General features: G+C 44.1%; 1 protein-coding gene across 1 annotated transcript in view; it reads right to left on the bottom strand.

Annotated features, from left to right (window-relative positions):
* SKAP1 (src kinase associated phosphoprotein 1) overlaps positions 1-18697 on the bottom strand; it is a 155084-nt gene extending 136387 nt beyond the window's left edge. The window contains exons 1-3 of the mRNA XM_010585673.1: positions 18626-18697; positions 12280-12385; positions 1472-1497 (exon numbers count right to left, since the gene is read on the bottom strand). Coding sequence (XP_010583975.1) covers positions 1472-1497; positions 12280-12385; positions 18626-18659 — 166 coding nt within the window. The 5' untranslated portion in view covers positions 18660-18697. The remainder of the gene's footprint in view (positions 1-1471; positions 1498-12279; positions 12386-18625) is intronic.
* Between the last annotated feature and the right edge of the window lie 9223 nt (positions 18698-27920).

Raw genomic sequence — 27920 nt, 5'->3', positions numbered from 1 at the left:
ACCTGAAGACCCAAACACTTGTACAGTAATTCCTAGGAGGCATTTAAGCAAGCTAGGCACTTCATTTACAAAGCTATACACAGTTCTACAAACCAATCTTCCTAATATTATTTAGGCTTCCAACTCTATAAAAGAATGAAGAATATTTCAAAAGAACAAAAGCATCCCTCCTCCACCCTTTAAATTGTATGAACTTTCAAAATTAAAAAAAAAATCTAATTTTGAGCCCTTTTATGTGTTCTAATCCTCTCTCACTTTTTTTTAATTTTGAACACAGCTGTCTGTTGTACTTTCTCAAATGATGCCAGATGCTGGGTTCATCAACCAAACGCATGAAAACAATGGTTTGAAAGCAATTAGAAGCACCGAGGCTGCACCGAGGCTCATATTAAAATGTGATAACACTGTTCTAGTGGGAATTGCAACGCTGCTGCATTTCTGACATTTCTGCGCTGCCAGACAGACAGGATGTGCTGGAAGTGGGCCCTGATCGAGGAGGTAACATACTGGAATTTATTCCTGGAGTAAATGAAGGATTAGCCGAGTTGGAACACTCGCAAGGATTTTTATTACGGCCCCAGCTCCCATCTTGTTTGAACACCGGCAGATCCTTGTGTCGGTGTTCATGTATCACAACCATTGTGTAAGGAAAAAGGACGAACCCAACAAACCACGTGCCTTGGCTGCAGCCTGGTTGTACCCAACGCTCCAAATTCGGGATCAGAGCTGAGCTCCACTGATGCAATACACAGTCAAAGGAGCTCCAGGTCAGCTCTGAGCAAATACCTACCTATCCATCAATTGCCCCAAATATGCAGAAGTACCCACTGACACAGCTTGTGACCTGCAGGCACCCTGGAAAGTTTAAATCATCACCCCGATTATTGCGGAAATGAAGATCAAAGTCACAATCAGAATCTCCCAGCTTGTTAACAGACATAACAAGAGATGGTCACAGTCCTGAAAAATTTACAGCCTGACCATTTGTCTACACCTGGAGGGTGATTCAGTTTCAAGTTCAGGTTAACATGAAAGAATGAGGCTGGAGGAAACTTGCTGAAGGTTACCCAACAGTCTTTGCTCCCAAGTCAATGGCCCATGGGAATCTGCTGCCTTTTCTGAACTTTAAGCCTTTTCTGGAGACAGAAGTTTGGCAGAAAAATTTCCTGGGCTTCTCCAAGACAGTACGTTTATGTCAGCACCACAGAGTTTCGTATTATTTGCTCTCAAGGGTAAGGAGAAATGGACTTCTGCTGCTCAGAAAGAATACTAAGCCCAACTCCTGCTATAGCCCTCACCACAGTTTTGCCCCTTTCCACCCCTAAGAACTGCCACACACAGCTATATATTCAGTTTAAGCTCTTCTCCTTGTTGACTTTGCATAGAAATCGCCACGTATGTCCAGCCCTTCCCTACTCCCCAAGCTCATAACAGTGAGAACTCACCCCTCCTTCCCGTGGGTTGTACTCACCTCGGGGCAGAAATTCCAAGTGGTACCTAAAAGACCAAAAAAAGACAGACATAAGTATACATTATTTTCTTAATGATTTGTTCCAGCCTGATGAATAAGCGACAGATGGGAGAATTATGCCAGAAGTGCTGCCAGGAACCCAGCAAGTGGTCAACGCAGATTTTGTGCAAGAAACTTCAAGAGGAATTGCGAGTCGTACAGATGCTGGCTGGCCCCTGCAACATCCTCTGCTACCCAAGGAATCTCCTTCACATTTTTCTCTTGAAAAGTTTCAACGGCTTCCAACTTCCTTCCATTGGGACAGGTCTCTCTCTCCAAACGCAAAGGTTTACATGACCTTTTGCTTTGCAACCTTAAAGACCTTTAAAGGTCCCTTCCAAGCCAAGCTATCCATGACTCCATTCTATGACTCTTTTCTTAACCTCATCTCACACCTTTCCTTACAGCAACAGCATTGCGGAGGGCAGTATGCATGCTGCCCGCTTCTGGCCATGCCAAAAAAAATGCTCTATGATTTCTTAACCTCTCACACTTTGAGCACATCTTGGGTTGACATCTGAGTCATTTTAATAAGGGAACAGCACTGGCGAGTTTTGGAAACAGATCAAGGCTCGGGGATAAACCACAAAGTGACCCATTCACAGGCAAGATGTGTAACAAAGGGTTGGTCTATAGGCATTAGTGGCAAGAATCCAGTATGTAAAAATCCAATCAATTTGTTTCCTCATTAAAAGCTTTCATGAAGAAAATGATTTAACACAAACATTCAAGCTACTGACACAGATTAATTAGAAAACAACAACAGAATTCTGATTAAGGGCATAATATTTATTTGACTTGTTTGCTTTGGACAAAAAAAAAAATTAAAAATGCTCACAGACAGAAGAAACTTTCCTGGGAGAATGGGCTCAGTAATAAATAACAGCTGTATTATATTGGAAAGAGCCATACCACTGTGCTTTGTAGCAAGAAAGGGCTGCAAATTTCTCTGGGCCTTTGGATGCTCTTGGCAGTGGTCCCCCATTTTTACAGTGAGCTCTTTCCTATCCATCCTATGGCAGCTACATCTTATCTCTCAAGCCCAGAGAGGTGACACCACCTTCCCAAGGTCAGGGGAACCATAACAGCAGCTCCATCCTTTTGTTTCCGATCAGCATTAACTGATACTCAACATTTGCTTTGAGAATTCAAACATTATTCAACATTGGATTTGAGAAACATCTCCTCCCTGGGCTCAGCCTCTGCTCAGTGAGAGGTACCTGCATTCCCCTCACCCCCAAGTCCAGCATCCCTGAGAGCTGAAATACTTTTGTCTCCTGAACAGACAACGGCTGCAAGACAAGGACAGCAAAATCACTTCTTGTTTTGTGAACTTTTGTCTCCTGTGCTTGAGAGACTGTCCTAATCTCCCCTGAACATGTTTTAGTGATAACATTTACTGCACTAGGACCAAAATGATTTTCTGTCACTTCTAATTCCAGTTCAATAAAAGTATAAGAGCTTTGTTTCTAACCTCTGTCATTTTTAATACAGTAAAATTGTTTAAAAAAATGTAAAATTGAGTTCCATTTCCTACCGGACCAGCAAGCCCATGTTAGCTTCACTCTGATCAAATTTAAGGGGGGGAAATACCAAAAAGATGTTTTGCTTTTTTTTTTTTTTTTTAAGCATAAGGAAACAGTCAAAAATTCTAATCTCATCAGATCGGGATGTGTCTTTAATCTCATGCTTTGATCATTTTCACTCTGGAAAGGCTTAAGCAGAGAATGAAAGTTTAAAATTTAATCGGGACTGGGGGGAAGATGGTCTTGTTCTTATGGAAGATGAAAGAGTAATGATCCAATTCCTTCGTCTGCCACTGACTGCATAAAAATCTTGAATAAATTACTTATCTTGAGAGCTTAAAACGCACCCACATACGATGCCACAGTATTTTCAGTATGTGCACTTATAGGATTTCTGTCTTTCCCCCTGATGTTTTGTACAGGTCTAAGAGAGGTTGGGGGGAAAGACGACTTTCAGCATCTGTTTCCCCCACCCCTTCCTGCAGGTAACTTCAGCCTTAGTTAATCACCAGTTACATTTTCACAGTTTTTAGAGGTGGCCAGAATATTCTTTTTTTGTTCCTGCATTACCCAAGAAATGCAACTATTTGAGCAAAACACCCATTTTTGTTGCAACAACCTAGGTAGCAAATAGGGCTAGTTCAAATATATCTATAGCCCTAAGTCACATGCACACTTATGGATCAAGAATAAAGCATATTTCTGGGCATCAGAGGATGAGGAACTCAGCTAGGAGAAGCAGGTTAGCCATCTTGGGCCATTCTCCGAAGTACAGAGCTCGAGGCCAATTCTGATTTTTGTTCCCAGTTAAGACAGTATTACCTGATAAGCATCTTACACCTTTAACATGCCCAATCTGTGGGTAACAGGCAGTTCCACAACATTTTATTCTTTAGCTTTGCAGGAAGTTTACCCTCAAAGTTATAGTCCAATAATTTTTCACAGCAAATAATTAAAAAAAAAATTGTAACTGCTCCATACGCATCCCCCCTTGAGCCAGACAGTATAAATTAGAAATCAGAGGCCTAATACTTATTCAACTGGATCTTTATTTTGGAGGTTATTTGCCTTGGGATCAGTTTGACATTTTCATCCTTAATAAACAATTTTTAGATCTCACAAACACCAAGAGTAAAAGCTTCTCATTCATTTTCCTAACCAGAAAGTTTGGGAATAGGCAATATATTTGGTCATGTCTTAACTGTTCCTTTTAAGCACTTGATTAAAAAAGCTCCTCTCCACCAGCTGTGGGTGGAATACCCCAAGAAGAGAGCCAGTTAAGGCAAAGAGTTTTCAGCTGAACAGGAAGGTCCAATTTACATCAGACCTTAAGTGGAGGGAGATGGGGAAAACTTTTTAAATGATTAACTAGCTTCAGCAAAACGAGCTCACAAAGGAAACTATTGAGATTTTTAATGCAACATGTAAAGTGAGGAACTAACCCAAAAATATCAGATTTCCATTACAAAGCCAAAGAACGAGTGTTGCACTGCCAATACTCTAACAAAAGACATCCTATAAGTATTTCCCCCGCGTGGTTCATGACGAGCTGCCCACCTCTCACCTCATTGGTGCCTATTTCGGGCCAGACAGGAAGAAGCCACAGATTTATTCTGTTCAAAACACAAACTGTTTCTCATGATCGTATAGCCTTTGGGGTTACGCACTCAACAAGCAAACATCAGAGGGGCTCGCTTTTCTGGAAATGTTTATGTTCTCTGCTCCTGAAAAACATACAGACCCCAGTTCTCATTCAGCAGCCTCCTGGTAGCAGCGTCTCCAGCCAGGCCCAATCAAAATTGCAACTCAACTGTGTAAGCAGACCTCAAAGGGTGAATTATCATCAGAAAGAGTAGAAGAAATGCTGTTGTAATATTGGAAAGGGAAATTGAGTTGCAGAGCAGGCAGGTTTGCCAGAAAGCCTTGTTCCCTACAGGATCCAACTATCCTTATGGTCTTGACCCAGAACTAACGGTCTGTAAGGACCAGAGCCAGGACTTGCTCTTCAGAAGTGAAAGATGCTTCCAGGACACACCAGGACCTTGACCACAGATCTTATACTTCCACTGGTTTATAGTAGAAGCAAGATTGGAGGCAACCCCAAGAGCATCAGTTCAGCCCTTGTGAGGTTTGAAAATAAGTTCTCCAAATCCTACCCTTCCTAGCTGCACTGTAGGATGGATTCACCTTCAGAGGAGTAGAGTTTGCTTTTCATAGCTCTTTTACTCAAAAGCAGTCACCTGAAGACAGCGATGCTGCCGGGCCTGACCAAGCAGGAGTCCATTCCTTGCAGACACAGGACAACTAACAAAGAAGTTACTTCAACACTCCTATCACCTCAGCAGCAGTGTTTAAACCAGGGAAACCCAGAAATATCCCTTCTTGTTCCAAAAGGAAGGGCAGATTAAACCCTGGAATACTCGAGGATGAAATTTCCCCCAGGTCAGTATTATTCCTGCCACACTAGGTCTAGATTTACCCTTTGGTGTGAGCACAGGACTCGTGTTTTCTTGGAGCACCAAGATAATTTGGTTTTACTCCTACATTTCCAACCTTTACACAAAACTCAAGCAGCAGATCTACCCCAGGCCTCTAGTCCTCTGTTGCACGGGGGAGTGGGGGTGTCACAAATCCCATCAATGCACAGAAATCCAGTAAAATACGCGATCAGCACACCCCCTCCTCCCATCCACAACTTGAGTTTGCTAACCAACATCCACTGCTCGCAGCAAATCCCAGAGCTGAAGGAGTCAAACCAGATCCATTTGGGGCTAGAAGTAAAAATTGTTGTCTGACATCTTACAGTCTATATTATGCAGGGGGTCAAACTTGATGGTTATAATGGTCTCTTTGCAGCTCTGAAGTCTATAAAAGTCTAAACCCCACTTTCCTCTCAGACTCAATTTCAGCAGGAACTATAAAATAAAGTCAGGTTTCAATCAGATTTCCTGTATTTTCCTGTCCAATTAAGAACACTAATATCACCACAGATGTTATTAAATTAGATATTTCAAGACAGTCTAATTTGTTTGGTGCACAGTATTTGTTGGTTTTTAATGTTTGCAAAAAAAATTTTTTAAAAAATCAATGCTGTACAAGATTTCAAGCAGTAGAAAAAAGATGAAAATGGGATTGGGGAGCTCACCATTAGCAAAGTCAGTTACAAACCACTTCAAATGCATTTCTCAGTTAAACGTTACAGAAGCAGCAGCAGCAGCTATGCAAAGACTCTGGTTACACAATTTCAATCATTTACAGTCCTCAGGTTTCAGATTAACAATGCATTCACAAGGAAATGGATGGGGAAACAGGGGTAATTTTATCAGCTGGAATGGAAAATGATGCAAATTACTGAAAGGAGTCTAACCCAGAAGGCACCAAACTGCATTACTGGCAGAGTGAATGGCTACATTCACCCCAGGTATAAAAGCAGGTAGAATATGATAACAGCTGAGTTGAATTTGTGCCCCTGCCACACCATATATTAATACAGGAGAATTCCTTCCTCAGCACTCCCCAAAAGCAGGAAAAAAAAAATCCCCTACTGAGATTACAGAATAAATTGGGAACATCCTAACAGAAACTTTACCAGACTTTAAAAAGAAATAATCACCACGGTCAGTATTAAACTTGACTGTTGAAAACTAAAGGAATGCCTGTGCTCACACACACCCAGGCGCAGATGTACTGGTGCAGGGTGGTGAGAGGCTTTAGATCTCCATTAACACCAGCTGGTGCAGTGCACACTTACATGTCCCCAGGCCAGTGCCCCCACCCGCCCTGAGCAGGACCACATCTCCCCCCTGCACAAAGGGAAAAAACCTACTCATTTTTAGGATAGAAAATGCAAATCCAAAACCCGCTAAGTAATTCTGATGTGACAGGGGCTTGCTTTTCTTTTTTGCAGAACAAATCTGTATTTAATGGCTAAAGTACGTGTGAATGAAATCCTGCTCAGCAAGATCGTTTCCTTGCTAGGCAAATAAATTTCAGCTCTCTGAAGAACATGAAGGAGGAGAACAGCACTTTGCCTAATTAAGGACAATGTGGTGAGGCTATAGTCCAGCCCTAGCATTAATGTGATGAACTCAATTATCTGCCCATCAGGTCATTCTTAAATTCCTTTTTATCTTGGTATCACACGTTATTCAGCATAATGAGTTTAATATTGGTAGGAATTACAGGCAGTGCATTTACACTAATGAAGCAAAATTACCCTGAAATTGCATTTTCTTGCATTTCAATCTTAAGTTTAAAATAAGGTTGAAAATTGAAGTAATACATGTAGTTAATATGGTTAGAAGTTTATTAAAACAGGCCAAACACACCGTTTTAGACAAAATTTTGGATGTATTTCCATTAGTGAATCTTTTACAATCCTGCTGTAATACCTTGCCACAGAAAGGATCAAGTTCAACCCGATAATTAGGCGAAGTTCCCCTGATGTTGAAGTATCTACAGTTCACCTACAACTGTAAACCAATAAAACCAGTAGCTTACTGGCTGGTGACAGCATGCACGAACCACGTGCCATAACAGCTTGCAGAGATTTGTAGCACAGCCCCGAGGACGCCCAAAGCGGAGGCAGTCGCTGCATTGTCTTTACCCTTACGCTTCCGTTTGGGGTCAAACCACCCTGTTTCAGTTCCAGCAGCAAATGCAGAATTTCTTATTGACAGTAATGCTGTCGGGCCAGATGTGGCAAAGCACCCAGCAGGAACTAGGTGACGGTGTTAACCTAAGTTTGCTCCCCAAAACCAAGTCTTTCTGCAGCTCAGACTGAAACAGAGCATGGAAACATATACCCAGGCACTGGGAGCATCTTGGACCCCCTCTGTATTCTGCATCTCTGCACCAAGGGCGAGCGAGGTCTGAGCTCGGAGGCTGTATTTATTTTCCTGAGCATCAGTGTTACAAACAAGGCTCACGGTGGCAGAGCCCAGCCTCTGGTTGAAGATGCAGGACAGCGATGGCGTTTCACTACACGATTAGACATTTAAACCTCGCCCCAGGCTTACATTAGAGACCTAAACCACTCAACCAGGCAAGGAGCACACGTCTGCTGTCCAGGCTGGGAATCCAAACACACTGCCAGCCACAGCACTCTTGCATTTTTGTACGCTGCACGGAGGTACCAGCGTGGCAATTCGGCAAGTGTGGAGGTCTGGGAAAGACCTTGGCTTCTGCAGGCTCTCCTTAGAAAGCCAGGACATCACCTGGAGATGTCTGACACACGAGAAGTTTCATTGCAGAGTTAAAAGACCACGTGCAGACTCTTCCTCACTGGGAGCACAGTATTAGTGTTGGGAATATTGCCATAAACTTTAAGGTGGGTTAGACAACAAGGCAGTAAAATGAGGTTTGGGACTTGTTATCCAGAGGTGAAGAGCCTGGTCAACGCTGGAGCTCCTGCTGCTGGTAGGAATGTCAGGAAACGGTCCTGTCTATTAGTTATGAGCAGCAGGATTGGGCCTCAGGTTCACGCTGTTGTTTTTGTCACAGCAGAGCAAATTGAAAGTAGAGTTTCAGTGTCTATTTTGGATTTCCTAGTGGGTGTATGCGAGAAACTCAACATTAATTAAGCCCCTTTCTCTTCATTTCTGCTTTGATATACAACAGGTCTGCCTTGCTCTCCTTTTAGCCCTATTACATTTCACCTCAGGGAAAAAAAAAATTACTAAGAATTTGTTTCCATCAATGCAAACTTGCCTTCCAACAGGGAGTTTAAATGACTAGCTGACTCCAAGGAGATGGAGGAACTATTTATCTCCATATTTTTAAATAAATCCCATTCTCCCCATCTCACCCCCTGCCATTGTAACTGCTCTAGAAATGTCGAAATGCTGAGGTGAGGTCATTTAACAGCAAGAAGACTTTTTTTTTTTGGTTACTGCTCTTGCCAAAGGACAAGAATGGGCTTGTGTTCCTGAGCGGAGTCGTGTATCCGATTCATCCCAGGTGTCGGACATCTGCTGCTAGCTCTGCAGCCGGCTTTGTTAGGACACAAGAAACAGCAGCAACGTTCCCAAGGAACAACTTGAAACAACCCTCGGCATCAACAGACCTAAAACAGAAGCAACTGACAACCTTTGGGGTTTCTGGAAGACAAGCAAAATTCTGCCCCAGCACCACATCCTCCCCCCAAACCAAAGCTGCTTTTTAAGCAAGTTTTATCCATTACAAACACTTTGTTTTTTCTGTTCAGAACTACAGCAGAGTCCTCAGCTGATGGTTAGGACACAGGTAACTGTACATGTTACCGTGTTGTGGGACCCTCATCACATAGATAATTCCTGGGGACCAAGGCTCCAGTTGCGTTCTGTGGCTTGTTTTCTTGGATGCCATGCAAAGCAGTAAGGGAAAGCAATTTTAAAAAGAGATTATCAACAAAATCAAAGAGATGATTAGGAAAAAAATTGCCAAGGCAGGATTTACATATAAGATATTAGAAAGTGGAACAGGATCTGAGTTAGTAGGGAGGGGGAAAAAGGAGAAAGAAAAAGAGAGAACTGTTTCAACACAACAGTGCACTTTAAATAACCAAATGAATTCTGAAAGTAAAACAGTACAGGGACTCATAACTCAGCTGTACGGTGACAGCCTCCCCACAGCCACCGCCTGCAACGCCTCTGACATGGCTCCTCGAGCAAAAACACCCCAGCCTGCCTTGGAAAAAATTATAACCTGCAAACACAATCCGCTCCCTACCTACCGCACTTCTTGCGGCGAGACGGGAACAATATATCCTTCTAGGTAGCACATGGAGACATAAAGCCCAACCACTTGTTCACATTATAGTCATCAGTGAACCTCCTGGTGGGGGAACGTTATGAGGCCATGGGGAGAGCAGCGAAATAAAGACCTGACGGCCAAGTTACAGGAACAGTTATTGAGACCAGCTCAGGATAATCATACTGGATGAAGCTCTTCCCTTCCAGAGACACATGTGTCTCTCCCCAGTAGTCAAGCCGTTTACTTCGGTCCATTATGAACCCAAATAACGAAACCCTAGACGGCGTGTTGTGTTTCACCCCGCGGAGGTGGAAGGCAGAGAGTGGGGCTGCGCGGGGGAAGGCAGGCGCTTCCTGAAGACGACGGCGGATGATTTCCTGAACACCCGCCGCAAAAGCCACAGGAAGCTCCCTGAAGAGACAGACCCGCGCCTCCATCCCCAAGAGCAAGACCCGCTCAGATCCTTTCAAATAAAAGGATACAGTCATCGTTACAGTAATCTCCCACCACAAATCATTGCCTTAATGGCTCAGGTCAGAGCAAGGACGTTTGTATACTCTGTTCTTCTCACCCTTTCCAAGTGCCACCGAGCAATAAAACAGAAGTAGGAAATCAGCAGTGCCTGTAGACTTTGCTCAAGGGTTTCACTTTCCCCTCCAGAAGTACCTGCAATTTATTTCAATAAGCAGCATGACTGAGGCCCACATCTTAACTTGAGCATGCAGGAGGAATTTGCGCATCACCCCTCCTCCTCCTGAGGCAAAGGCTGCTTCACCAAATCTCCTGATTTTTTGAGATGACTTTGTTGTAAAAGCTTTATCCAAATTGTATTCTTAGGCTGAGAAAGAGCCAAGGCCAAGTTCTGCATCACAGCATCAGCATTTGGCCCAGGACCCTAAAGGTTGCTCCTTCTCCAGCAGGTCACCAAAACCACACACAACCTCTGGGAAGCCAGAGGTCCACAGGACAATGGCCATAGCAGCATCTTTCCCCACTGCTCAAGCACCATTCACAACTCTAACAACACATGAAGACAGACCACATACTTCAGGAAGCAAGAACAATCCAGTATTTCCAAGCTTGCCAGCTGCCTCACACATTTATCAGGTTCCATGCTATTTGGTTTTAGTTCGTTAAAAACAGACACAGAGTTGCACTATATGAAGATAAAGAGTTGTCACTTTTAAAGCTGCATGCTCTTGGGACAGTTGGAAAAAAGCTTGACTTGATGTCTGAATACTTCAGGTTCAGACTTCTGCTTACTTAACTCTTCCTATCCAAGATCAATATCTGACAATGAGTATGAATTTTTCAGAGAAACCACACCAACCTGTTATAATTGTGCTATCAAGGCCTTTCTTCTGCAGTATTACAGGACACCGCTACACACATACACTGTTCTTCCATTAGATATGCTACAGCCCCATTTTCCAAAGGCTTCCATCTTCTGCATTCAGCTTGTTTCAATTATTCAGGGCAACCCAGGCTGATAATTACACAGTCCCGAGTTGCTGAGTAAAACTGATGCTTAATTAGCCAGCAGGAAAGATCGATTAAGATACAGCAGGGCATCTTGCAAAGTTCTTCAGTGGGACTGCAGGGAATAGAGTCTGGCTGTGCCCTTCCGAAGGATAAAATTCTCCACTTCTCAGGGACTCGACAGCAGTTTTATTTAAACTGGATGCTTAGATCAGTCAGCCACCCTGAGTTTTATGTCAGGTCTTAACATCAAGTGACACAACTCATATCTTATAACTAGAGCATTAACAGCAAGCTCTGGATCACATTTCGAGCCAAAAATATAATGCAGCTGAGGCTGAAAGTTTTATTTAAGCCTCCAGCAACCTGCTTTCTGTTTATGTTCCTTGATTTTCCCCTAGCACAACAGAACAACTGTTGTTTGCTTCACTCATCCAAATGATGCAGCTCATGTTCTCATGCAGGACTTCAAACAGTCCTGAGGACATGAGATTTTGGAACCCGGATCAGACCTGAATTTTAACTCAAGAAGTCCTCTTCGTTCCTTTTTACTATATCAAAGTCCAGGCAACACATATTTAAGTTCAGGAGCCACTTGTGAAATAGATACTTTCAGCAGCAAGCCAGAAGCATGAATCTTTGCTCACTGTATTGATTTACCCACAAGCCTAAGTATCAAGTGATGGATTTTTTCCACAAAATGCTCTCTAGCACAAGGGAGAACAGGACAGGATCAGAGACCCACATGCAAAGAGCTGTACAGACACACCCAAGGCATAATTTTTTTACTTTGAAACGCAAAACAAATTCCAAACACAAATAATGACAACTTTGCAGACAACCGTAAAACTGGTTAAATAGGAGAGCGTACAAACCAGTGTGCAGTGCACTCTCACATTATACCAAGCCCTTAATGTCCATTAACTTTCAAAGCATGGGCCAGTTGTTCAGCTAAAATACAGCATGTGGTACCCCAAGGCATGACACTATTCTGAAGCAATTCCATTAGAAAGTAATGCAGACAACACAAACCTGGCTTTGACTTGCTGGAAGTCAAAGAGAATTGCATCCCTCTGTTCCCTTGCTTTAGCACTCAAGTTTTCATTCTGCAGCCCATCCGCCAGGTAGCATTCAGCATCTGGGAAAGAGAGAATGACAGGTTAAAACTCACAGGCAGAGAAACCTGTTCTTGGCTAAAAAACCTAGACCCGGCTGTGCACTGGGAAGCCCTCGAGGCACTGTATGAGTCTGATCTAGAGATGCAAGTCAGTCTGAAGACTTCATTTGGAGAAGTTAAGCATTGAAGTGATTGCGGATAAAAGAGGATCTAAATATTGCATGCGATTACAGAGCTTCTCTCTACTTGCAATAGTATAAGGCAAATAAGCAACTGCAAAGAAACCACCAAGTAGAAGAAAGGAAGAGGAAGGTGAAGTGAAACATGGATAAGTCCATAGGACCAAGTGCAATTCCACCTGCCTCTTTGCTGCCCCAAACCCTAAAAATCTGCTGCTGTGAAAGGTTTTTGGCATTAAGGACACAGAAGAAGTGGTTATCCCATTCAGAAGAGGATCCAAAGCATTTCTAAAAGGCCAGTGCAAGATATCCACTGACACTTCAAGGAAACCCTAACCTGCAGTTTTCACAAGGATGATCTTTGTGAAGGACAAGCACTGAAAAACAGGTTGGTTGTGCACTAGCCTACATGCACTTGTATCACAACATGGGTTCTCCTGCAAGGTTATAGCTGAAATACTACACCCTGTGCTTGCTCAACAGAGACAGCTAGACAAAAGTAAATACAGTATTCTCTCACCTGGAAACCACATCTATATGCAGAAATTTAACCTGAACTGGAAGATAATAGGATTAAGTGTCTTCTATTTGCATAAATATTTATGCTCTTTACAGAAACAGCAAAAAAAAACTCATAGAAAACAAAACAGTTCCGATCACACCTGCTCTGTATAGGAGAATATCATCCTTGTACTTTGGCGGCATTACTGCTAGTTTCCCCTAGCAGAGAAAGATTGGCTTCAAAGCTATGGTCTTGTACATCCACAGGCCTCTCCAACCTTTAACTCACACCCCATACTGTGACACTAATGTCAGTTTAATATCCTGCTTGCAAGACTTTCAGCTCCTTCTGCTTCAGCTGCCAGTACAACAGCCAGCACTGTTTAGCACACCCCAGGAATCTGCACAGCTCCTTAAAAACAGCTCCTCCACCTGCAAGCACATCTCAAGATCAAAATGCCACAAGAGAAATTAATACCTTTTTCTGTTAAAATCATGAGCCCTCATTTCTTTTTGTTGCCTGCTTATGACGTGTTCAAGACAGGCTTAGAGCTTGGGGGGAGGAAAAAAAAAAAAAAAGAAAGAAAAAAAGGAGCTCTTTCAAATGAAGAGCATAAGGAAGGACACGGAATGGAACAAGGCTGATGCTTGGGCATGCCCCAGGAACAGGACCCTCTTCCCACCTCCTCTTCAGAGTGACAGAGGGGCAGGACTGGACTGTCCTCACAGCAGCCTGGGAAGGAGGAGTGAATCCAGATCATAACACTTGTCTCCATAACAGTCCAGTTCTCCCTTCTGAATTTATTCAGCTGAAAGCACCAGTTTGCATGGGAGCGCTCACAAATAAGCACATTTCAGCCAAATGCAGACTCCTCCAGGTCCTCATGATCTCCTTCTTCTGCCTCCCTGCCTTTCCTCCTACGAGGAGGGCTCCTGACCCACAAGAAGCAGGTCCGAGCCAGCTATGCCTCATACCTGCAGCTACCACTTTGCAGCTGAGAAACAGAGCTTAGAGCCTGAACACAGCACTGGGATATCGAAGCATCCTAGAACGGCCCCTGTGACATGGGGATGCACAGTTGCCACATCTCCACAGATGGGCAGTAACACCAATTCACAGCATCACTCTCAAACCCACACCCACATCCAGTAGCAGCTGTGGGAACTCCAGGAGCACAGAGGTGTAAGGCCAAAATGCCTATTAATATCAATTCACTGCTAGTAATTTAGCCCTAGGTGGCCTGCCTGGGATAACACAAAGGCTTTGCCAGAGCAGCTGAGTGGAGCTTTTTAAATCCCAGACCGATCCTGTAATTCTTAAGCCAAGTTTCATGTTCAGGACATCCCTATGCCATTTTAATTGTACATCCAAGATACAGTACTAGCTTATGATGGGCCTAATGATGCCAAGGCTTACATCACTTACAAATTATGTAGAAAGTACCCAAGTACATACATCTAAGCAGAAAGGATATTTCTTGCTCTGAGGTGCTTACTGCTTAAGAACAGATGAGGCTAAGGCAACAATTTATTATATACAAACCAGCATAAAACCAGCACAGTAGAAATGGGTCAGCAAGAGAAACTACGTACAGGCTGTATTTCCACAGTGAAAGAGAACAAGCAAGAAAAACAAACGGCTCCCAGAACTTGTGCAAATATCAGTTGCATCCCTCTGTCATTTTTAAGCGCAGATTAGCTCCATGAGTATGCGATTAGCTCTAATATGGTATTTACTTACTGGGATGTCAGCACAGATCAGCTGCTGGATAAGTTATAGTAGAACTAGGGTCACTTCTGCAAACCAGGCAGAGCCCCTTTCAGAGCCAGCCACTATGTTTATAGCACCAGGAAATGAAAAAGAAAGCCTAACCATAAACTCTCAAAGTGGATCAGGAAGAGCAATATGTAAGCAGCTCTAGAGTAAATCACCCTAATGTTAGTTTTACTGCTTGTCAGTAACATTATATTCTTGATGTTTATAGATTGCTCTCTGCGATCCACTCTGAAAGTTTACAGGACTCTCCTTTTCATTTCCTGCAGCTAAAAAGGTAAGGGGGGGGGGAAATAGTTGAGATTTCATCAAGTGTTTCAGGGGAGTTTCTAGAGGCAATTGCAGTTATCCACTTTAATCCTGGAGGAGATGCACAGCATCATAAGAATTATGTCACAACCACTGAAGTCCAGGTAGTAAATAACCTTTTAATGGCAGCACTATATTCTAGGAGTTAATCAGCACTCAATGAGCAGAGCTGAAAGGTATTAAGATGCCATGTGTATTCTCTCCATGCACACACAGACACATTCACTTTATTTTTGCTCTTTTCTACTCCTCTGCCATCAGAAGGCCGCCAACAGAAATCATACACTCCATCCCCAGAGGGACTAGTCCCACAGAATCACAACATTTTAGCTATGCAAGATAATGCTGAGCCAACCAGTCTGCTCCAACACTTATTTGATGCTTCACACAATCCCTCCTGCAGTTTATCACCCCAGCTGGCTGGGAAAAATTAGTTTAAAAAAAGTTTAGGACACCTATCAACACAGAGAGTGCAGATACCTTGAGCTTCCCTGAGACTGCATTAATATTTCCAGGATGCATCCCAAGACAGCCAGGGATTTGGAAGGCTAGTTTTATCATCCCCTGTCCCACTTGTCAAAATAAAGCCATGAACTATTGCACACAGTGTTTCTCGACTTTTCTGCAAGCTCAAGAAAGGATGGTTTAATTGTGAAACAACATTTTTCAGACAAGCCTTCCTGCTTTTGGGGGGCTGAGTCAGAGAAAACCTTGAGAACTGAAGCAATCTTCATCCATCCTCCTGCAATGGACTGAACAGGACTTCTCCCCTATGCAATGGGCAACAGGGGAACTGAGAACAGCTTCCCAAATTTTCAGCTTCCAAGTCTCAACTCCAAATTCCCTGATATTTAAATTCTGGAGCTACTCGCCATGCTACGTCAATGCTGACTGTGCCTTATTAGCCCTCACAAAACAGAGCATTTTATTGTTTATTTTTAAAACAGCATTGGGGCTGCTTGCCTTGCAATTAGCAGCTACCAGCTTTGTTAGGCTGTGCAGGTGCAGTCACGGGCTCCCAGTGCAGCACCTGCTCTGTCCTTCCCATTGCTCAAACTTCAGCAAGAAAATGGCTTTCCAGACCTACCATCTGAAATGAAGAGGATCAAGCAAGGCAGGCAAAGGGAAGATAATCAGACTGCCTCTGTTTCTACTAACAAAAAAAGAAGCCCTGTGTTTGTCAGGGATATATCACTTTTTTAGAACCACTGTTTCAGCCTTCAGAAGAAATTTGTGCTAAACAAACATGAAATACCCTTAAGCAAAAGTAGTTTCAAGAGGGACCTGACTGAACCAAAAGTGAAACTCTGTGCAGTTAACTGACAACATAGCGTTAATGAAACTTGATTGCTTATTTGCAAGGTGGAACTTAAAGTAATATAATTGTTGCAACCACATCTACTCATAAACAGAAAATAATAAGCCTTCTAAGTGTTGCAGGATTGCAACGTAGAGAAAATAGCCATATCGTGTTAGCTTTCAACCACTGCAACCTCAGAGAGGTCTTTTGTGATAATAACATAACTGTTACGAGCAAGCCATTGACTACCTGCTTTTGTGCATCATGTAAACAGTCCTGCACTATGGACCAAACTTTAATATAAGGAAGCAAACGTTATTGCTTGTACTTCAGTACATGTTTCCTCCTCCATTTGTAATTTTTATTTTAAATGCAAGAATTCTTACGGCAACACAGTTTGCAAACACTGTAATAGCATAAACTCCTTCATTTCCTTCATTTCCAGCCTGCATAGCCAGAAACCTCCTCAGCCACTGGAAGGCCTCAAAACCGTATAGATTGTTAAGACACAGCAAGTTTGATACAGAGGTATGTGACATGCAATTAATCTCCATTCATAGCCTGCTATACCTGTCAGCAAATAAAGGCTGTGCTTTAGAAGGAGATCTGAAGCCTTCAATTAAAAACAGTCAGCTAACAAGAAAATAATCTAAGTTAAAGGAAGGTGGCAGGTGCAGAAATGAGTTGTTTACAAAAGTGTCAGCGCTGAACAATAAAGTGCTGCACATCAAAAACCTGAAAGGGTGAACTTCACTGAAGCCCCCATGATTAAAAAACAGAGGAGAAAATTTACACCTACATCTGGGGGAAGACACAAAGCATTTGGAAGAGAGCTTTGACAGGCTCGGAGGCTGCACACTCTCTCGCTTAGATTGACAGATCCCAGGGCTGGAAGTTCTCCCTCGTCTCGGAGGGGAAGGGACGAGCGCTCCGTGCCGCCAGGAGCCATCGCAACAGGAAACAAAAAAAAGGTCACAAAGCCTTGCAGCAACCAGGGCCAGCCCCAAACGCAACCGCTCCGAGCGGCAAGATGCTAACGACACCTTCCCCACCACCCACCCCCACCTGCGACAGCAGGATGCGTCGGTAACGCGTGCACGTATCGTTCGGCAATGGGCCAACGCCATCGCCCCCCTTTGCAACGCTGCGGCTGAAGCGTTATTTACGGGCAGGTTATAACGTGGTCGCTCCTGCACGGCGCTTCTCTCACCAAGCCTTTGCCTACGACACCACGGGGTCAGCAACGGTTGCAAGGGTCCGTACAGAACTCGTTTATGTTTGTGAAGCGTATTTTGATAGAAGACTTTAGCATGGTTTCTGCTTGGCTGACCCACCACTTCAATGAATAGAGGTGTAACAGTTCAAGTTTTTTTGAAGAAATCCAGGAAAAACAACTTCAGAAGCCTCCCACCTGCCATCTTACACACACAGAAGTAAATACCATCAGCTCTCAGCACAGCTCATTCACTCCGATGCTGAGACCTTGGGAGGTCACATTCAAATTATCAAGCAGAAGAGGGTCTTAAAGCCAGCCGTGCTCTACCTCCATTTTCAATGGGGTTGAAGCTTTCTCGAGGATGCACTCCCACGGAGCGAGCTTGCTCACTGCACCCCCAGCACGACATACACCACTTGCACAACATCTAAAGCTGGGAGACACCGCTATCACAGCCACAACAAATCCTGCTGAGGGCTCACTGCAGCACACGAGCTTCTTCTACCCTTTGTACCCACTCCCTCGTCTCACCCTAGTGATGCTCACCAGTGGAGCCACTCAATACCTTAACTGAAAGCACTCAGAGGGGACATCTTTTGACCGTACCAGAAGACACCCATCGATCTTGCGTGCACTCTCTTCCCCTTACGCAGAGTCTGGAGCCACCAGAGATCTTCCCCACCCCTGACACAGGCATGGACCCACTTGCCAGCTCCCAAGCAATGCAAGGACAGCCCCAAACACACCAAGACAGGCAGCCACATCCCCTACACTCTCGCTGGGGTTAGAGACAGGGAAGATATATATAACCTGAAGACCCTGAAACCATCAGCCTTAGAGAAGAATTAGGTCCCTCAGTCCTTCCACTCCCCTCTCAGGCTCAGCACAGCGAGGTGCAAAAAGCTTTTCGGGTTCTTCCCCTGCAACCACAACAGATTTCCCCCATGAAGCAGAAAGGGAGCAAGGAGGAGTTCATGGTTACCTTCCAGGAGCCTCTGAATCTCCTCTGGGATCATGATACCTGCCACCTCCTTTCCACAAGACTCAAACCTGCTGCTACTGCTCCTGTCCCTCAGGGGCAGGGACAAAAGAAGCAGGGAGGGCGGGGACACCCCAAAAAAGGTAGGAGGAACTGCTGGGCTCCCCTTAGATGCCTCCTCCTCCTCCAGCCCCAGCCAGCTCAACCTACCTCCTCGCAGGCAGCCAGGATGCCCAGCTCCCCTGGATACTGAGCACCTCCATGCTCCTGAGAACCAGAGCTCCAGCCAACAAACTGCAAAAATACCTGACCCTGTCCCAGCAAAAGCACAGCTGAACCTGTGCTCTGCGTTAGCATTTTAATCAGGTGGCACTTAGGCGTGCATCTCCTTGATTATCACACAACTCAGCACACCTGCTGGCAGAGCAGACCCAGGAGCTCTGTAAAGCTGGGTGGCTATTGATTTAACCTCCTGAGCCCATTCCTAGCTCAACAGGAGTTGGGGATTGGAGTTGTTCCAGGCAAAGACAGGCTCCCTCCTCTAATGCACAGGGGAAGAGAATGGTACTTGGCTGTTCTGCAATAAAACTTCCCCTCTTCCTGCATCCTGCGTAGGAAGGGGGCTAGATTGTAATAGCCATTCATATTTCTATGTCTTGCCCAGAGAAATAACAGGGTTGCGCACTTTAACTTGCTTTATGACAAGCAATAAATGCAAACTGTGCTCTACAAAACAAAAATGGCATTGCATTAGATTAACCCACAGCCCTGCATCTGCCCCTCTCCTATATAAATGAATTAGCACAAGCTGACTATGAGGATACCACTATTATTTTTCATTCTTGCATTCCTGAATTTTAGGCTTAATATTGACAAATCTGAAGACAGCATTCTTTATCTGAAGCTCATCAATGATTCCAAAGACCAGTTTAATATTTCCCATAGGTTAAGTGTACAGGATCCAGTCCTTACTTTGCAATGTCCTGGTATTAAACAAGTATTTACTATTATAGCACATAGAAAAGGTTATTCTAAACATGCTTGTCACTTTTACTTTTCTGGTATTTTATGCCTGGCATGTGATATTTAATTATATTTTCCCAACATAGCAAATGTTGGAGGTGGCAAAAAAGGATACGATCCGGCTGTGTTGGCCGCAAATATAAAACCACAAAGCTTCACAAAAGTTAGCGCTTGCTGCTTTCAGCAGGGGCACAACGCAGCTCCTGACAGCAGAGAGCCAGGGCTGTGTGCTAAGGCGTATCAGGGCCACTCTGAAATCTCCAAGGAGGCCCCCTAAAACTGCTTCTCTTGCTGCTTTGCTATCCTCCTGCTCTGGCCATGCCAGCCTGCCACAGAAATTATCACAAGGTGGCAAAACAAAATCTGTAGGGTAAAAGGAGAAAAAAAAAGTGCACAAAGGCTGAGATACACAAACACTTCACTACAGTCCCACTGGCTTCAGTGGGCTAATGCCATGTCATGAGGCTGATTATATTTCCAAATAATTGCAGAATCAGATTCTTACAGCTCTCTGGATATATCACCTGGATGGAATAAAGGTTTAGTTGTTTGGCAACAGGCCTTGGATAACGGAAAACTGGAGCAGATTCCAGATTTGCCCCAAGCTTCTTGCTTGGTTCAGTCAAGGCAATCTGGGTGTTTCAGGCTTATCGCACACATGTGATATAAGAGCTATACTGGCAAAGGCTCAGATACAGGACAGGAATGATGGAAATATATGAGAGAGATGCTCCTCCATATGCTATCAGCTGCTAACATGCTTTGTGACCCACTTTTAGAGACAAGTGGGTGAAACGAGGGAAAAGACTCTGTTAAGCTTTTAGTTGATTGATACAAATCAGGTAAAGAACAGGTATAAGAGGAAGCACCGTGCTTTGTGTTTTTTAGTTTGGGGTGTGCGCCTGCAAATCTAGTGCGTTGTCTCCACTGTAGACAGTGGTTTGAAAGGGAAACCCCCCAAATCACCTGCAAACTTCTTTTGGCAGTTTTTGGTCGGAATGCGCACTTTTGTGCATGGAGACGCCACCTCAATAACTCACATATAAATAACACTTGTCAAGAAGGAATGGCTTTAAAGGAGAAGTGAAGATACTGTGACCATGAACATGTTTAGTGTATGCAGCTGATTTACCAGGAAAGTAATGTTGCACTGTTTTCTGTGTATTGAGCTTCTCCGCGTGGTAATGCTGAAGTGGCAGCTGCCATTTGGGGTTTAGTCACAAAGAAGGGAAGACAGTGTGTTTTCTCTCCTGCTTAGGGAGGCTCAATTGCTCTCCAGATCTGGGAAAAGAAACACACCACCACTTCTGGTATGTCACTTGGCTGTGCTCTGCACACGTGTAATTTCAGAACAACCTGGAGGCAGGTTTCACATCTGACATTACCAACCCAGACCTTACAGGTTTCCTGCTCTGAGTTAAGTTCACTGAGTTTCTGTCCTTCCCCATCTACCTTGTCCTCTGCTGCGTGGGCTCACCCACATTGACAGCACCCCTGCAGCGTGTTCTTGATTTTAGGACAACACGTATAAGAAATTGCTCTTCAGCGGATGCAGAGGTCTTAAAGCACAGGAAACGTCGCTGCAGTTCAGAGGGCCTCAGACGGGAGACTGCCTTGCTAGAAAGCACATACATGGCAGTAGTCTTCCCATTACATCTCCTAGTCAGGTAGGGTTTCATGAGTCAGGATTTAGAAAATTGAGAGTCTCCTATGGAAACAAAACGTGAATCTCTGTTAGCTGCCTGAGGCTCCTGACACATTTGAGTGGTTCTGATTGTATGCAAGAAACGCTAGCGCGTGTAGGTGGATGTGTACGGTAGATGGATCTGTATACATGTTCTCACCTAGAGGAGTTTAGGGATAAATATTTAAACACGTCTGTGTAGAAATCCTAGTCAGTTCATTACAGACTACAAATAAAAGCAGCTGCTTGCTGAGACTGACTAACTTTAAAAATGAGTTTATAAAGGAATGAACTAGGTCCCTTAGATGGAAGAAACTGCCTTCAGATATGCCAGAAAGATCAATAAAACCTGATCAATGCAAATCTCAGAGGAAGAAATGTTCATGCAACTGCAAAGAAAAGGGTCATCTCACATGTTCTCTGCATTTCTGCAGCTCCCACAATAATCTGAAAGCATAGTATTGTAAAGAGTGAACTAGAAGATACCTGGTCAGTGAGTCTTGCCCAAGAGTTAAACTGATTTATCACATTTAGGGTCTGGAAGAAATTTTTTTGTCATGTCAGGATAGCAGTGACTAGTTTTGCAGGTGTTTTGTGTGGTTTTGCCTTCCTTTGCTGCCTTGGGTGTGTGTGATCACTGCTTAAGAGCATATGGGGATTTCACCAAACAAATTTCCTGCTGTTGCAGGGTTTATGGCATCAGTAAAGCTCTAGATCTTTTCTGTTCAACTTCCGAGATGTATTGCAGTTGTGATTTTTGGTCTTTTGCTACAGATCTTAAGGTTATCATTTAAAGTAGCATCACGTGTGGAGGCTCGCACTGTTTCACCCTGGATGCTCTCCAACCACACATCCATCCCATGGTCCTGGCAGCCGGAGATGGGACCTGGCACCTACAATGTTCCCCTCAGGCCCTACAGGAAGATTTTGTTAAGACCAGGTTGACCGTGCAGCAGCTTTTGTTATTATTAAATCCATTTTACTGAGGAATACTGAGGCATAGAGCCTCAGCTGCCATGGAGACATAGGTGCTATTACCCGAAGCCTTAGCACCAAGCCAAGCCTTCCACTCAACTTCATGCAGCTGCAGATAGAGCCAGGCAGACTGATTCCCAGGCAAATGACCTTTTTTTCCTTTCCTTTTTTTCTTGCCACTTTCATTTTTGAATGTGTGAATAGGTTACAAATTTAGTTTATGGTCAGCTGGGAAGGAGATGGGGGAGTCTGGCAGTGACTGGCAACTTCCACTGCATCATTGTTTTGTGGCATCAAGCTTTGGGCTGTAGATGTAAAGCTGCCTCCTTACATGATAAAAGCCCCACCTTAATCATTTTAGGTCCCAGGTTCAGCAGACAGGCTCTCTCCTAATGATATTCTGTTAAATGGACAAATTCCTTTGAAGGCTTGTCTTGCTTTGAAATCCAATTTCACAGGAAGCCAGATGCGATTGGGTGTAGCTATGGAAACAAAGCAGGGCAGCCTTAGAGGAGCTGAGGGATGCAAGGTAAAATGTGAGAGTCAGAGTCCTTTTACTGCGCTGTCGGAAATATCAAAGGATCTGGAGAGGTTGGCAGGAGACGTGTCCCTGTTACGGGCTGTTCTGTGTGGCTGGGTACCAGTGCCTGTCAGTGGAGGTAAGCAGCCAGCTGTCCTGTCACACAGCCCGAAGTGGAGCTGAATGCACAAAACCGGGGGGGTGCAGAGTCGCCGGTTCCCATCATCCCCCTCCCTGCTCCTCCTGCACATCAGGATTTCAGCCTTTCCTTCGCTGCCATTCGGAAAGGTTAACAACAAAAGGGTAACAAGGTTAAACCACAAAGCCCTGGCTGATAACAGCCCTTTCAAGCAGCTGCACTGAAATTAATCTGAAACTTCTAGTAATTAGATAAGATAAGGATGTGTGCATGCTCGTGCGGGCACACGCTGACCCTGGGACACCCATTCCACAAAGGAGGTGGAGGATCACAGGCTTCATTAAACGGGATCAGGTTATGTGTTCACCTAGTCTGGTGCTGCAGCACTGAAAGTACATTCCAGCCCCTTTATTCATCTTGCTCAATATCCCTGGGTAGTGCACTGACTTGCCCTTTTGTCCTCTCTTCCCAGTACTGTAGTTCCTGCCAATTCAGAGCAGACTCTAATTCTTGCTGTTTCAGAGCAGATGCTACTCCATCCATTTCTGTATCACAGCTCCTGCCATTCCAGGGCAAATTGTTGGGCCACTGGGTGTCATTTGCTGCCTCTGACAGTGACCAACAACTCAGAAAAAAGGCAACTTTCCAATCTGGTAATGCACCTGACGGCTTGAATAATGTCTCCTGGTTTACTAATCAGCTATGCCATGCTAATGCTCTGCTGTAATCCCAGAGTTTACATGCTTATGTCATTTTCATTGTCCAACAGCTCGTGTATCTTTTCGTGCGACTAAGTCATTCAGTTAAAGGTTGGTTACAATCCTCATAACGCCGCTTTCATTTTTTAAAGCTAAGTGGTCTTCGGTTGTCTTCATAATTCGACTCTGCACCTCTACTTCACAGGGGCTTGCAGGTTACTGTTCATCAGTTTGTGAAGCCAAAGAGAAACAAAAATATGTCAGCAGCTCTGAGTTATGGTAAACAGATCTGGTCCTAAAGCAAAACTAAATGACTGGACCTTGCTCCTGGCTTAGAATGCCAGACTCTGGATTCATTTACCTTCCAGACATGCCGCATTTTCTCTGCTGTGAAAGCTTCTCAGAAGCAAGCAGGTGTGTTGAGATGTATTTATTAGAGGATCTGTGAATGTAGAGTAACTGGTTTTCATCACACCAACACATTAGTTACAGTAGGACCCCACTGAAATGTTCCACTGGCATACATAAACCCCTGAAAGGGCTTACAGTCTGACTGGACAAGATGAAGCATAGAAGAGAAACACAACATCTGAAGAGAAGACCCTGGGAAAATAAACAAAAGTGCTGGTGTCTGGGCGAGTGTTCAGGTTATCCAGGTCCACCCTGCATTGCCAACGGTAGCGCTTTGTGCAGGACCCCAGAAATGGAAAGGAAGAGTCAGAGCCGTTGTTAGATGAGCGGGGAGGAAGGAAGCTCGGAGTCTTAGCCCAGGAGTGGAGAGGCCCAGGTTTCCTCCACTGCTTCATCTTTCTTGTGCAACACTTGACTGTACATCAAGCTCAGGTTCAAGTCCAAGCCTCAGTCTGGAGTCCAGGTTCATCTCTACTCACCACATGGCCCCTCGCTGTAATCCTATGGACATGAGCCAGGGAAGGCTGGGCACACATTTCCTTTTCATACGACACAAACATCCTCTCACCTTCAGGGTGAATGGTCTCTACTGGTCCATCCATTCCTGCATCTCTCCTGTGGAGGTGGCACGTGGCAAGGAGGTCTGTCTCCCCACAGTGGGTCACCCCACGGTGATCAGTGGGGTGGAGGTGGTCTGTGAGGTGACAACATGGAGGAGGCAACTCCCAGCAGCATGTTCTCAGAAAACTTATGATCCTGAAGCTAGATGTGGAGAATGGATAACACCGCTGGAATCCTAAGCAAGACACAGCTCTGAGACAGCATTTCTACAGCCGGAAAGCTGTAGAAGCAAAGAGGCTGGCAAAAGCTGGCCGGCATCAGGAAGGGAAGGACACTCTGTAAAGAGAAGGAATAGAAAGATAGGAAGCCAGAAATGAGCAGTGAGCTGAGCTCCTGTGGAGGCTGCTGTTCCTCAGGCTGACGGATGGGCTTCAGTTTAATGCAAAGGTGATATTGATCCCTCGCTGTTTGGTTACAATGTGTGATGGAGCTGCCCTCTGCCCTGTAGATGTGTTGTAGCACCTCTTCTCTTTCTCCCAATCCTCATCAAACTACTTTAATGACTCTTTTATTGACAACACTGAGTCTTAATGAGGAGGACTGCCACACACTTCATTAAGGCTGCAGAGGGGACACTTCCTATAAACAGCTAGGACCAAGGGCTGCCATCAAGGCTGAGGGAGAAGGATAGAATTGAGGGAGGATCCCCAGTTCTCTAGAGGAGGGAGAGCTCCCTGTATGCTCCTGAGAGAGAACAAAGATTTAGGACAAAAGTCCACATGATCTGAGAAGCAGTGGACTGAGGAAGGAGAGATCAGCCCTGGAGAAGAGTCTTGGTGGATACAAAGGACATGACATGAGAGCTCCTTGAATATTTCAGTTCAGGATGAAGATGAGAGATGAAAAAATGTTGGGTGGCTAATGGCTAAATATAGCCTTGATTTTATTAGTCAGTATTATAGTAACACAGCCTGTCTACACTGCTGTGGAAGGTGGTGACGGCAGCATGTGTCAGACACCGGTGAACAGGATACAGACAGGCAGTAAGGTCATGCTGGCTTTGGTACGGTCTGCCAAACTAGCGTTCCACAGTTGGCTCACCTGCACTGAGATCCAGGCTGTCACAGCTCACTTTAAAGCCAGTTCAGAGACATCTGTGCAAACATCAATCACATCATTACACTTGATGGTCCCGAGATTTCATGGACGGTTCGGTGACATTTCATATTAAAACTCGACTAGCCATTCTGTGAGGTTTTCGTCATTCTGGAAAAGAATCTCCCACCTAAAACCAGCACAAAAGACAGATTTGGACTCGAGGGTCTGCATTCAGAAGAGACTCAGATATGATGTTCTAATGTAGCCCTGCTTCTGCATTAACATCCATAAATCTCCATCCATCACACAGTTCTATTTCAATTATTGAGCCAATTTCCAGACACTTTTATGATGTATTGTTTGATTTTATTAACTGGAGTGAAGGTTTAAACTCACTGAATTCCCATAGTAATCTTGCCCTGTAACCCTACCCACCTTATCAAATCTTGCTTAATGAAATGCAGGCATCTGTCTTAATGGCTTTCAAACTATGCTGTGTAGACTGACCCAGATGTTAGTTCATAAATAGGAATATTTGGAGGTGTTAAACAGGGTAGCTGGAGACAGAAGTAGGTCCCTGAAGTGATCTTTTCTCTTATGAAGAAATCAGTGATATGGGAGAAATTACTATAAATCTTCATGAAGAAAAATGAGAGCCAGAGGCCTGGGAAATGGAAGCTCAGCACTGCAAGCAGCACAGCAATAGATTTGGTCAAAAATAATTTCCTCAAGAAACTGATTATTTTGGTAGAAATTTAAAAATCAAACTAGTTTGACTTAAGACCAAAATATTCATCTGAAGTATTTTGCCTGGGGACTATGGTTGTTCTGCTGCATGGAAGTAGGAATTTGGGCGTTTCAGGCTCTATGAACAGGATCCTTAGTCAGACTGCCTTCCCTGTGGTGCTAGACCTGTCTTGGCAAAGGGAGTATGTCCTCAGGGGCCATGGCACATCCTAGAGGAACAGCCGAAGGGTGGAAAGGGGAGTTTAGGGCCTGTGTAAATGATTTCATGGAGTACTGGGATTATGTCCAATGTAATATGCTATGTAATAATATTTGCAATTTGAAACACGTTCCATTCCAGGTAACTGAGGGTATTTCATTGTTGAGAAGAAAAAAAGAAAAAAATCTTTAGGAAAAAAAATCTTTAGAAAACAAACATTTTTCTTGGGGAAAAAAAAACACCAAACCTCATTCTTTTTTCCATTTAAAAAATAGCCAAATGAAATCCAGACAGTCTTGGAAGCAGCCCTGCAATGTGATAGACGCAACACCAGGGGCTGACTGCAAGTGTTCACTGCCTCACTGTTCCTTCAAAGCTGTGATGGTGAATAAGCCGTGATTTTGTCCCTCAAGGGTTTTTTACTGCCACACTGCATCATCTCAGCTCTCCAGCTTCTCCTTCCCCACAGCTGCTCTTGTTCCATACTCATGAGAAAGAAAGAAAGAAAAACTGACAAGGCTGCTTGACAATCTGGTATTTAGTATGACAGTTAAACTTAATGATATGGGAGGCATGTTAGGCTGTATTACAAGCCCATTATCTGCAAGCTTGGATATTGGATGCATTACATTATTAATTAAACACAAAAATGACTACCGTTAGTCGGCGATCTTATCTGCTAAAAGAACTGGAAGGCAGAAGTATTCCCTAAATTCAAGAGCTTATTGTTTCATTCCTGTCATTTTGTAAAACAGTTACCCTTCCGTTTCATGCTTGTCAAGCAATCAATGAATGTTTGTAAACTGCTTTGAGATCTTCCAATGAATGATGCTACAGTTTATAAATGCAAAGTGTTACTACAGTTCATTCATTATGAAATGAAAGGATAAAACTTGCAGATGCAAAAGAATTTGGCTTGAAAAATACCCCAAACATTTGTGCAGCTGTTATTATGTTGCCCCCTTCTGCCAGATGCTTAAACACTCTTTATGTAAGGGACAAATTCAAATGTCGCAATGCCGCTCTCAAGGTGAAACCCTAGAGACATATTTGAACCAATGGCACTAATGCCTCGCACTTACACTCTTCACGCGCAGATTTCAGAACATTTTGAGTGCAAAAATGCAATCCCCATTTCATGAAAGAGGAAACCGAGGCTGACGGAAAGGAAGTGTCTTGCCTAAGCAACACCTGGAGCCAGTGAAAGAATGAGGAGCAGAGCCCACGTCCTCTGAGTTTCCAC

The sequence above is a fragment of the Haliaeetus leucocephalus genome, unplaced genomic scaffold (genome assembly GCF_000737465.1).
Source record: "Haliaeetus leucocephalus isolate CR32 unplaced genomic scaffold, Haliaeetus_leucocephalus-4.0 Scaffold110, whole genome shotgun sequence".
NCBI lineage: Eukaryota > Metazoa > Chordata > Aves > Accipitriformes > Accipitridae > Haliaeetus > Haliaeetus leucocephalus.
This window is presented reverse-complemented; position numbering and strand designations above follow the sequence as displayed.